The following is a 13,193-nucleotide window of genomic DNA, read 5'->3' as shown; positions in this document are numbered from 1 at the left end:
TTCATATAACAAAAATAAAGCGTTATAAGGAAACTGAAGAATAATGACACCAACTGCTTTACGAATTCTTTATTGATTTTTTAATTCCATTGAAATGAAATATTTCCTTATACGTATTTATAGAAAATCTTGATTTTATTTTTTAAAAATAACATTACGTGAGATTTCAAGTTTATTATCAGACAAGAGGTTTATTTTATTCTAATTCATCTCTAAATCCATAATGATAAGATATATAATACAGTTTGTATTTTCAATATAAAGAACGAATTCATAATGACCGGTAATAAAGCTTCTCTAATAAATCTAAGAAAAGGCTGTGTGGAAGTTCACATGATATTTGCTCTATACGTGCATTTATTACATTATACATCTGTTCTTTGTACATATTGTAAGCGTTTGGCAAATCCAGATCAATGAAGATCTGTTTCACGCGTTTTACTTTCTGCGGATCCAAAATTCCGTAACATTCCTGTATGGAGAAGAAAAGAAAAACATGAGTAAATAGGTTAATCCCAGATAGCCAAATAATTGCAAGTTGTCGACAACATGTCACAAATATTCATATTAGTTGTCAGCAAAGCAACAGAAGGGGGTATCCTCTTACCATTACGTTCTTGCCAGCAATAGTTTTTAAAATATAATACCAGCAAGTTTCCAACAACTTATCAGCATTATACTTAATACAAGTTATAAATGGGAATTGTTGCTCACATGTTTCTGTCATGTTGCTCGCAGATTGCTATAAACAATATTTAAAATATAGTAATGGCAAGTTCTAAACACAACTTACCACAATATAATAACACAGATTGACTTCAATAATTTTTCTACATTTGCTCTACAATAAAACTCAGCATATTGATACTAAATTGACTAAAACATTTTTGTCGCATTAAATAAAAGGCAACGTAATAGCAATTAACAAGCAATTTAATCTGCGCGATGATTTGCTTTAGATTGAGTTATCACATTTTGCTATCTGGGATGTAAACAGCATTTAACGAAAATATATTTAATCAACGATATTCACTTTTAAAACTTTACGCTGTTCCGAAGTGGCGCGTAAAAGTGCTGCAACAATCAGCCATGTACATTTTCCCTTCTGTATATCAGTACTGTCTTTGTATATGGTCCTGCATATGGCCCTTTGTATATGGTATTTGTTCACGCGGATGTCGCGATATGAACTTTTTAGAGTAACGATGTAACAGTGAATTCTAAAAACATAAATGACACGAGACACCGAAATTGTAAATTACCAAAAAAGGGGAAACTATAAATAAGGTATCCCTTAAGCAATTGGGCGATTCAATAACTCACCCCTCGTAGAATCAAGAAAACTTGGGAAAAGATAGAGAACTAACCAATAGTAGATTATTCGAAAAGATGATTGCTAAGGGTCATTGGTGAATTAGCCAACAACAAGTTGTGTCTAGAAACAAAAAAAAATAGTCTCAAATCTCCCACCAATCAAATCTCCATTCCACCCGCTCGACCAACTCTACGCCCTTTTTTATTCCCTATATCCAATTTCTCAACACTCATCATCGCTCTCACTTCTCTTCTCGTACAGCTAAGTTTAAGTCCAACGGGCACTTCCGAAACAGTCCGCGATTTTAAACCATCTCGAGTTTAAGTCAGTGTAAAAAGAAGCCGACCTTCCACCAAACTTATCCTGCTGAGACCATTCTTTGAAGAAGGCACTCGAGGTCCGCAAGCCAGCACCAACGTTTAACTCATCAAACAAAAAGTAAGTTATTTTTCTTAGTCCCTTGCCGGATTCCCCTTTGTTAATTGTTTACTGTTAGTGGACAAAATCAATATCCCAAGATATTGCGATCCCATCGTCATCGCCCGAATCGCCTCTGGAAAAACATTAGAAGACAAGCCGCTCTTCTCGAATTCTTCTGGGGAATCTAAGGACAGGGAGATGCGAGAATTTGCACCAAAAACCGATTCCTGGATGGGCACCGTTTTTAGAAATACGGCCTCAGTTATCTTTACCTTCACCTCTTATCCTTGAAGAACGCGACGCACTTTCTCCTCCGCCACTTTCCCTGTGCAGCACTCCTTCTAACTCCTCTCTACTTACTTACAGGATCGCTCCTGACACCCTTTCCTTTTTCGTACTCTCCTGCGGATCTCTCTGATTCTCCTTCCTCCTTGAATTCTACGTCCAGCGTGGAATGTGTAGAAGAAATCTCTTTTCCTCCCTCACCCGCGAAATTCACGTCCAGCGTGGAATTCTTGGAGGAAACAGTCACCCTTCCCGATTATGATTCTGACGACCCATTTCCCACAGAATAGTCACACACACTTCTTTATAACTACTTCTATATTTAAATGTTAAATTGTAATTAATAGTAAAACTCCGCAAATTTCAACTCATGAATTTGTTAACTCCATCTCTTCCGTTACAAAAACGTAATAATAAAGTTGTAATTTAGTTGTAATTTAGTTTTTACTAATTAATTACTTTACAATAATGTCAACTACATTAATGTTATAGTTTACCTTTTATTCAATTACTGCGTATTCACTACCGATAACGTATGCTAATTTTAACCTTTTTGTTTTCCTCTGATCTTTATAATTATATATTCTAGTTTGATTTTTCTAATACTACTTAATCACTTTGTTTTTCTATTAAAATAAATGATAATTGTCAACTTTATGCTAATCTTGTCAATTAATGTAATAGGAATGTATATAAGTTCTAAAATTCAAAATATATGTTAAATTTTAATTTTTAAATATAACCAATTTATTTATCTAACCAAAACCATCACCCTTCCTCCTGACTAAAAAAGATCACGCTATACCCGATCCCGAATTAAAGAGACTCAACTCTTTGACTCCAATCAGGGCCGACGATCGCACGACTTCCGAAAAAGGATTAAAGCGTGTCTTCACACGTTGACCCATATTTCGAAACCCAAAGTGCGTTCGCTATCGTGCCTTACGTCCGATAAGTACGGCCACGAGTTAAAAATATTTATTGAGTCCTTCCCCGCTTGCTTGTACCCGTATTCTTTCCCTTAAGGCTGGACGTAACAGTAGAAATATCGATATTTCTACCTTTTTTACTGTATCGCTCATCCTTGCTTATCGAAATATTCAGTTTTGTTTACAGTAAAGTTCGATAAAGTTTAATGTTATAATATTATGCCGTGATTGACCAATGCAGTAGACTGAAATGTCAAATTGAAAAATTTAATTATTGCATTTCCAACTGTCATTAAAAAGAAAGAGAAAAACTGGGCATACATTGACGAAGAAAAAACATTTATGTCATAATAATGTGTATACTCATATTATTGTATTTATTAAGATAAACCGTGAAATATTTTGTGTTGCGTATAAATTATCGTAACAATGTTAGACGTGTCTTTTTTGAAGATAAAGTTAAAAACTTTTTTATTTTTTATACGTTAGGCAAGATTATGCAAATTTCTTTTCGACGGAAAACAATATTACTGTCATCTTTTTATAACAATGTACACAATGAAATGTCTTGTGTTCGAAATATTTTAATTTAAAAAATCTATTTTTTACTTGACTATATTTGATTTGACATTCATTAAATATTCAATTTGATTTTAAATATTATAATTCAAACTATTAATTAGTATTTGTTAATAAGTATTTAAAAATCTAAAAATACAAATGTTACTTTTAAGAGAGACTACCTAATAAAAGTATCTGTTAGTGAAAAATTTCTATGTTAAAGGAAAAAGATATATCTTAAATTTGTACTAGAAATCTAAATAACACAGCATATTGTTTATTAATTAAAAAATACAAATAGTTTGCAGAGCAACTTTACGAAATATTATTTTTTTTAATGTTCTATGAATGCTAATATATGCAATATATGCAATAAAATTTTATGTATAACAGTACAAGTATTACATAAAATTTTTATAAATAAAGCCTTTTTTATATAAATATTCAACAAATTATTCTTAATCTGTAGCAGACATAGAATATATTAACATTTTTTACATTTCTGCATAATTATCCATTAAGACAGTGTATTATTGATAATGTATCACCATGCAATGACTATATCATCTTCAAAATAGTTGTTCTAAAATTTAATATGAACTGTGGAGATCGTACGCACTAGACGAAATGTGATAATTATAAATTTACAATAATAGTACTAATTTTTGTTGTATTTTATGAATACTCTGCGGAAAATTTTATCTAATCAACCCTGAAAATAATCACTTATAAATTTTAACAGATGTTAAAAGGTACCACGAGAAACTATATCAATTCGGTCACTGAATAAATAAACTCGTTATAAATCACAAGTCCACGATTCAATAACATGAAACGATAAATGAAAAGTATTAAATATATTTGTGATGCTACTTGTATCAGATCAATGTTTTATATTACAATGATTTTTTTTATTAGCGGAAAATATTTAGGTTTGTTTACTGTTCCTGAACTTTCTGAACTAGTATGCATTTACTGTAAACTAGGTCTACGTTTGAAAGTTAGCAAAAGCAAAAAGGAAAGTTCGAGTGCAGGCATAGAAAACAAACTTCTAATCTCAAAAAAAAGAATTGAAGATAACTTTTTGCTGTGCTATATACTCAGTATATTGAATAACTGAACACCAATATTTAAAATAACAATATTGATTTATTTATTTATTTATTTTTACAAGTGCAAAATCTATAAATGTGCACAATTCGCCGAAGATAATACATATTGTTTTTGTAAAGTGAAAAATCTGTTTTAAATATGGTTTAACATGTTTAAAACAAATACTTGCTTAAAATCGTAGTATTTAAGCCACATATGTTTCAGAAATCACAGACCCGTCTGCCATAAAACTTCCCTAACAAACCCATGAGAAAGCGTTGTTGATTTTTGCATGATATTTGCTCTATTTGTGCTTTTATAATATTATACATTTCTTCTTCGTATTTAAAAAAAACGTTCTGCAAATCCAAATCAATGTAGAGCTGTTTTACGCGTTTTACTTTCTCCGGATCCGAAACTCCGTAACATTCCTGGCAAAAAAGAAAAAAAGTAAAAAAATTAATTAATGCAACAACGTTTAGGAAAACAAATTCAACCAACGATATTTACTTCTAAAATTTTACGCTGTTCCGGAGTGACACGTTCAAGAGCTTTAACAATTAGCCACGTACATTTACCTTCTTCTATATCAGTACCATCTTTGCCCAAAACTTCAAAATCCCCAAAACAACCTAAATAATCGTCTTGGATTTGATACAAAGGTATTATCAACTCTGACAAGATAGTTTCTGATTGCTTGAATATCTCTGAATCTTTTGTTCCAGCCTATATTACAATGTCTCATCATGTAAAGAAAACAGTTTTTTTTTTTTTGTAAAAAAGAAAGAAACTAAAGTAAACTTACAAAATGCATTGCTAGAACCGTTGGCACAAAAAGTGTTCCATACCCTTTCCACTTAGCAATGGAATTATATTGATTCATCGTAAACTGATCCAAATTAGATTTCTTGAAAGTTGAGGACATATCCAAAAACTGGCCTATTAGTATCTTAAATATAACCTGCAAACATATTTTCATAAACAATTTTTCAAAAAAAAAAAAAAAAATTATACTGACATTGGGCATATTATACACATATGTACATAATATATACCTGTTGAAATGTTTCTACTAAATTATCATAACATTCTTTCCCTTTGAAGTATTTCCGAATTAAATAATACACAGTGCTTTCTACTAATAAGCCATCATTGATTGCCATTAAACCTATATCATCGTGTCGATACCAGCATGGTTGACCTCGGCGAAATAACGACCGATCCATAATGTCATCGATCATGACTAGGTAAGCCATCGCCTACGTAGTAAAAAATGTAGTAATATATTAATATCATAATATATAGTCGCAACAATATATATTCTTTATTAATATTGCTCTCATTATACGCTTATTTAAATAGACGATGTTATTAAAACAGTACACTTGTATTTAACAATATTTACAATAATCAACTTAAATTTATTTATGAAAAAAACCAAGTTTTGAAAAAAACAATTACGTACCATTTCCAGACACCATGCTAAAATCCGCACAAGGTAAATGTTATCTTGTGTCTGTTGTTCATTAGACGCTATCAACTTGTAGGCATAAATTAATGTTAAGCTATGAAGTTTCTTTGTTCCTGAGACATTATATTGTAATACCTGTGTTATATAAAGTTGCATCAATGCGTAGGCTTGTTCAAATTTATGGGTAATATAAATTTATTTCTTTTAAATTTATTCTATCGATCATTATAGATTTACTTACACGTTATTAAACACTTAATGTTTTTTCTTAAATACCATTATTCTTATTTACTTATACATTTTTACTTTTCTTTTAAGTTTCTTAACATGTTTAGAAATTTTTACATTATTACTATTAATAAAATCTTGATTAAAAGTTTTATATGTATAATTACAATTTTATATTATGTTATTGGATTGTCGGAAAAGTCATGACGTATTTTTGCAACAGAGGATTCTAGTTTATTTTTAGAAGTACTAGAGTCATTTATGTTATTATTATGTCATATAACAGTTTAGAGTTCTAGTTTTATTCTAAAAAATGAATTGAGGGATCTAATTGATTTTGGAGATTTTATATCAAGTTGAAGACCAAATTCTGCATTTTCGCCATATATTACTGTTTATACTTTCGTAAAAAAAAGCATCAAGCTTGTGAAAAGTTGCGTAAAATTTATAGTGACAATGCTGTACATACAAGAACGTCAGTGCCAACGATGGTTCATGAAACTCTATACTGGTGACTTTGAACTTGATATAAAATCTCAAAAATCAACTAAATCGCTCAATATTTTTTTGGCATGAAACTACAATAGAACTGTAAACTTTCAAATAACATAATAATAACATGGATGCAAAATGACTCAATACTTCTAAAAATAAACTAGAGCCCTTTGTTGCAAAAATGCGTCATGACTTTTTCGACAACCCAATATATTGAGATTTTTATATAAATTGTTTATCGCTTTTTGACAAATTTTATAATACATTTTATATTATGAAAAAAATCAGTATCTCTGATTATTCAAAAGAATTTAGTGAAATATGTGTATCAATCAAACTATAATAATTTATAATAATTTTTTATTTGTTACATTAGTTATTGTATATTTTAATTAATAATAACTTACTTTTTCCAACCATTTACCAATGTTAGGAATGTTTTTGACATGTTCCATGATTTCACGAACAATTTCCGGCCACACTGCCATCATCTCCCGAATTTCCTCCTCCGTCGTTTCCCACATTGTTTAAGTTAAAAAAAAGAGAATATATTTTTGTCGTATTGCGTTCTAAAACTTAGCAATGGTCAATAATGATTTAATCACATCGTGAATAAAATTGTTATAAATTACAAATCAACAATATAATAACAAAAGCAATAAACTAAAATCTTTTCTTGTTAAATTTATATCTCCAGTGTCTTTTGTTTCATATCTGATTAAATTTCAATACCTTCTTTACACCAAGAGACTCGAAAGTCTTCTAAACATTGATCTTTGCTTCGATATGTACCCAATATATACATATACATATAAATAGAAAATACACATCTTTGTTTAAAGGAACATAAAAACGTCATTAACATAATAGTTTATGTATCCTGAATACCAAATATGTAAATGTCAGAAGATTATGAAACGTTATCGTGAGTTACAGAATACGTCATTTCTTATAAACTAATAAATTTTAATCATTTAAAATTTTAACAAATATCAAAAGTACAACGTGCAACAATGACGATTCTGTCTCACTTTTGAAATAACATTACAATATTACTATAAATTGCAAACTGACGATTTCATAACCAAAAGCGATAAAAGAATCGTCGTATGTTTATTGTTTGCATGAAATGTTTTGTATCATTAAATTCAATTAATTCTTTTTCAGGGAAAAGTTTAAGATGAAAGTTCAAAACTACCGTTGTATTTTTGAACTCCATTCTTTTTTTGGCTAACATACTGAAAAACAATACATACACATGTTTCTTTTATGATCAACGAGATGATTATACATTTATTCATGTAATTTTCATGTAAATATTGATATTAGTGTTTTGTTGCTCAAAAATTTATAAATAGTACTTTTATTTTCTACACTTTCAATCAGTGAAAAATAATAATGGAATTGATGTTGATTCGACTAAGATAACACGATAAATGTTTAGATCCCTGTATATAATAATTTTGCATCGTTTATAGATAAACGATCAAATTTAATATATATAAATATCTTTTGATGCGCGTTAATTAACTCTTCTCAATTGTTTTTGATATTTTTGTTACATTTGAGCCGGACATATAATTAATACTGTTATTACTTTTTAAGTATCTTTTTAATATTTAGACGATAAATTATTGTTTTGTAGGCATTTAATTATTAAAAATTACGGCATACAGATATTGTTGCATTATTTTAACCCTTTACTTTCCGTGTACATATTATAATTGTTGCACCTAAATGAATTAAATACAGTTATAATACGAATTAAGCCGCACATTTCTTACTATAAATATTTGTCGGTATAAAAGCACTTATCAATATGGATATGCGATACAGTAGAGAATATTGTTACTTCTATTGTAGCGTTAATTCCTACCGAAAAAAAGGTTTAGTCCGTCTTAATGGTGTTTTAGCTATATAATACGTGCTGAAAATTTTTGAAATTTATAATAATAACTGAAGGCTTCTTAGGTTTTTTTTTCTAATCGACGACAAAAAAATTTTTGGTCATTAATATACGAATTTTAGTTCTGAAACCAGTTGCAAAAAAAAAATCACAAATATTTGATTTATAATATTTTTTGTAACAAGAATGACTATATCTTGCTACAGTTTTACATAAGGAACTATTAAACTAATGAGATAATTTAAATAAATTTTTATATGAATATTTACTAGAACTTTAGTAATGAATGTAAAAATTGCGATTTAAATTGTAATGCTATTCCTCATCAAATTTGCAAACAAGTATTACTTTACGTAAGAATGAAGAATAAACAAAACAATTAACAAATTTTTAAACCAACGAAAGAATTATACATGTTAAGTTTATTAAATAAAAAATATTTTATAAACGGTTTGCAGAGCAATTTTATAAAATATTATTTTAAGAAATATATGCTTTATGGAATATATGCAATAAAATTTTTATGTATACAGTACAAATAGTACATAAAATTTTTATAAGTGGTGCCTTTTTTTACATTAATATTTAAGATACTATTCTTAATACGGAGCAAACATAGAATTTATTAACATTTCTTACATTTTTGCAAAACTACCCAGTATCACCATGCGATGACTATTTCATATTCAAAATAGTTATTCTAATGGGAAATTTAGTATGGACTGTGGAAATCGTACGCACGAGACGAAATGTGATAATTACAAATTTACAATAATAGTAGCAATTTTTTAAATATTTTTATGAATACTCTGCGGAAAATTTCATCTAATAAACCCTGAAAAAACCATATAAATTTTAAAAAATGTTAAAATGAACCACGAGGAACAATAGCAATTCTGTTACTTATTAAATAATCTAGCCATAAATCACATAATAATTCAATAACATGAAACAATAAAAAAGATGTGTTAAATATATTTTTGATGCTACTTGTAGCAATTCAGTATTTTATATCACATTTTTTTTTGTCAGTGGAAAAGATTTAGGTTTGTATTCTGAACTAGTGTGCATTTAATGTGAAATAGGTCTATGTTTGAAAGTTAGCAAAAACAGAAATGTAATTTCGAGTGTAAGAATAGAAAATTAAGTTTTTTAGTCTCTCCATACAACCATTCTAAAATCCTTGCTAAGGGAATGTTATTTTGTGTCTGTTGTTCATTAGACACTATCGACTTATGGGCATAAATTAATGTTAAACTATAAAGTTTTTTTGTTTCTGAGACATTATATTGTAATACTTGTAGTATATAAATATATGTCAATCTGCATGCTTGTTCAAATTTATAGTTAATATAAATTTTGTTGCTTTTTAATTTATTTGATCATAGGTTCACTTTCATGTTATTAAACACTTAACGTTTTTCATTTTTGTAAAATATTATGTTTTTAATTATTCTAAAAGAATTTATTGTAATGTATATTAATCAATCTATGAAATAATTTGTAAAATTTTTTTTTTTACATTAGCTAATGTATATTTTAATCAATAATGGCTTACTTTTTCCAACCATTTACCAATATTCTTGACATGTTTCGTGACATCAAATGACGACGAATAATTTTCGGCCATACTGCCATCATTTCCCGAGCTTCTTCTTCCATCTCGTCGCACATTGTTTCAATTAAAAGAAGAGTCATTTTTGTTGTATTACGTTCTAAAACTTAGCAATGATCAATAATGATTTAATCGCATCATGAGTAAAATTATTATAAATTACAAACTAACAATATAATAACAAAAGAAATAAACTACAATCTCTTCTTTTTAAATTTATATCTTCTGCATCTATTATTTTATGTCTAATTATATTTTGTTACCTTCTTTACATTAAAAAACTCGAAAGTTGTCTAAACATTAATCTCTATTCCGGTATGTGTCCAATATACAAAGTGTTCTAATATAAGTGGCCATCCCCCTTTATTTCGTAAACTGGCAGAGATAGACCCAATATATATAATATCAAATTAAATGGTTTGAACTGAACTTTATTGTGAGCACCGTGGTTACTTAAAGAAATTATCTATGTTAAAGAACGAAGAGACATGCACAATTAACTTTTGCATGGTAAAGTAAATATTTTTATATGATAAAAATGTTGTAGCTGTTTTTTCTAATAAATATAATGATGTATGATATATTAAAATTATTTTACAAGTTATAGAAGTTATGTCGGTTTAAAGTTTAGCGGGTGACTAATACCATTTCAGTTTTGCCTTTGCGGTGTGACTAACTTCCGATTCTTGTTTTGGCGATTGATGTGTAACATATTGATATCTGATAATAATATTTGATGTAATAATTTTATAAACCTATAGATTTTCGTATTCTTATTACTTACATTTTACGTACATCAAATATTATATCAGATGTCAACATGTTACACGTCTATCGCCAAAGCGGGAGTCGGAAGTTAGCCATACCGCAGGGGCGAAACTGAAATGGTATTAGTCACCCGCGAAACTTTAAACCAACGTAACTTCTATAATTTGTAAAATAATTTTAATATATCATACATCATTATATTCATTAGAAAAAACGCTACAACACTTTTATCATATAAAAATATTTACTTTACCATGCAAAAGTTAATTGTGCATGTCTCTTCGTTCTTTAACATAGATAATTTCTTTAAGTAACCACTACGCTTACAACAAAGTTTAGTTCAAACCATTTAATTTAATATTATATTTATTGAGTCTCTGTTAGTTTACGAGATAAAAAGGGGTGGCCACTTATACTGGGACACTTTATGTACACACATACGCGCACACACACACACACACACACACACACACACACACACACCAAATATACATGGTTTCTATGTTTAAAGAAACATAAAAACGTCATTAAAAAGCAGTTTATATATTGTAAATATTGAATATATAAATGTCAAAAGATCATAAAATTCTATCTTGAGTTACAGAATGCGCTATTTCGTATAACTAAGAAATTTTAATCATTTAAAGTTTTAACAAATATTAAAATTACGATGTGTAACAATGACGATTTTGTCACTTTCTGAATAAAATTACAATATTCCTGTAAATTGCAAGTGACGATTTCTTAAAGTTGAAATCGATACGAGTACAGAAATAGAAACTTTAAACATTTTTTTATCATTATGTATTGTCATATTGAACAATTTTTTATTTGGTAATGCTATATTCAGCAAAAAGAAGCAAGTGGTTAAACGAAAAAATTTCTCGGGCCTTGGGTAATTGTACGTGCGGTTGGATAAATGGACGCGGAGGAAAAATGAGGTTATAGCCCATTCTTTTAACTACACTACACTGTACTAGTGGCACTATAGTTGATCTCACGTGGTCTCACGCCTTTCAAGATGGATGCGTAAAATTGTCGACGGCGAACTTGATTTGATAAAAAAACAATTACTTGATGACTATTTAATTAAATTTAATAAACAATAGCTCAAAGAACGCAGGAAAAAACGTACTTTTGTTAGGTATAACAAAATTAAATGACTAAAGTAAAAATACGGACTTATTGCCTTATTTTCTGAACGCCAAAATCGCAAGAAAAATCATGATTTTACTTTTTCTTATTTTTTCAATTAACTACGTTTTTAAATGATATAACGTATGGTTATATATTTAAAAAATGCCTTCAGCCTACAAATATCGTCGTGATATAATTTCTATTCATCGGGAAGGTGCCAAACCACGAAGCGTACAATTACCCAGTGCGTACAATAACCCTACTTTCCAATTACGATGTGTAACAATGACGATTTTGTCACTTTCTGAATAAAATTACAATATTCCTGTAAATTGCAAACTGACGATTTCATAACAGAAAACGATGAAAGAATTGTCGTATGGTTATTGTTTGCATTAGATGTTTTGTATCTTTGATTTCAATTGATTCTTTTTCAGGAAAAAAGATACAGATGAAGGTTCATATACGTGGATCATTTGAAAAGTTTCCGGCCTCATCGACATAAAGTAACTGTAGAAAAAAATTTCTTTTGCCGTCCGATAGATGGCCTTAACATATGTAAACCGTAAAAATTTAAAATTGCGTTACGGTAGTGTACACCATTTATGTTACTTCGTTCGTTCGATTAAAGCGGAATTACTCTAGATTAAGTGTAGTATATTTTTGTATAAAGTTGGTGATACCGAGTAGGGACCCTCTACATACTCCTCTAGGACTATGTATGTACATTCCTGACACAAGATTCGACTATAACTGTAAGAGTTTCGTTACTGTGTAGCCTGATAGGCATGTACCTAATGACTGTTTCTTCTATGTTCAATAAAAAAAAAAATGGAAATTAATTCTGATCATTACTTTGTTTATGGCAACTTTTTCAAAGTTGTCAGGTGACATTGTTACGTGCATGGTAGCAATGTCAAAATTGAACGAATTAAAATTTGAATTACTTCCGCATTCACCCTATTCACTAG

General features: G+C 29.1%; 1 protein-coding gene across 2 annotated transcripts; it reads right to left on the bottom strand.

Annotated features, from left to right (window-relative positions):
- Positions 1-4,639: 4,639 nt before the first annotated feature.
- On the bottom strand, positions 4,640-7,570 carry LOC105202868 (farnesyl pyrophosphate synthase). Of its 2 annotated transcripts, none has more exons than XM_039450203.1 (6): positions 7,204-7,570; positions 6,068-6,208; positions 5,658-5,861; positions 5,408-5,563; positions 5,181-5,328; positions 4,640-5,033 (listed from the first exon to the last, which is right to left on the bottom strand). In XM_039450203.1, the coding sequence occupies exons 1-6, from the start codon at positions 7,318-7,320 to the stop codon at positions 4,975-4,977; spliced, it is 825 nt and encodes a 274-aa protein (XP_039306137.1). In that variant the 5' UTR covers positions 7,321-7,570; the 3' UTR covers positions 4,640-4,974. The 2 variants fall into 2 exon arrangements, with proteins under 2 accessions (XP_039306137.1, XP_039306136.1); XM_039450202.1 differs by having other exon boundaries at positions 5,113-5,328; positions 7,204-7,569.
- Between the last annotated feature and the right edge of the window lie 5,623 nt (positions 7,571-13,193).

The sequence above is a fragment of the Solenopsis invicta genome, chromosome 6, assembly GCF_016802725.1.
Source record: "Solenopsis invicta isolate M01_SB chromosome 6, UNIL_Sinv_3.0, whole genome shotgun sequence".
Classification (NCBI taxonomy): Eukaryota; Metazoa; Arthropoda; class Insecta; order Hymenoptera; family Formicidae; genus Solenopsis; species Solenopsis invicta.
This window is presented reverse-complemented; position numbering and strand designations above follow the sequence as displayed.

What these genes read in the sequence shown, in the direction of transcription:
- LOC105202868 (XM_039450202.1), bottom strand. Translation starts at nt 7,320, where the DNA reads ATGTGGGAAACGACGGAGGAGGAAATTCGGGAGATGATGGCAGTGTGG. An exon ending in TAGTAGAAACATTTCAACAG is followed by an intron (nt 5,564 to 5,657) that starts GTATATATTATG and finishes ATATGTTTGCAG; the next exon opens with GTTATATTTAAGATACTAAT. An exon ending in AACAGCGTAAAATTTTAGAA is followed by an intron (nt 5,034 to 5,112) that starts GTAAATATCGTT and finishes CTTTTTTGCCAG; the next exon opens with GAATGTTACGGAGTTTCGGA.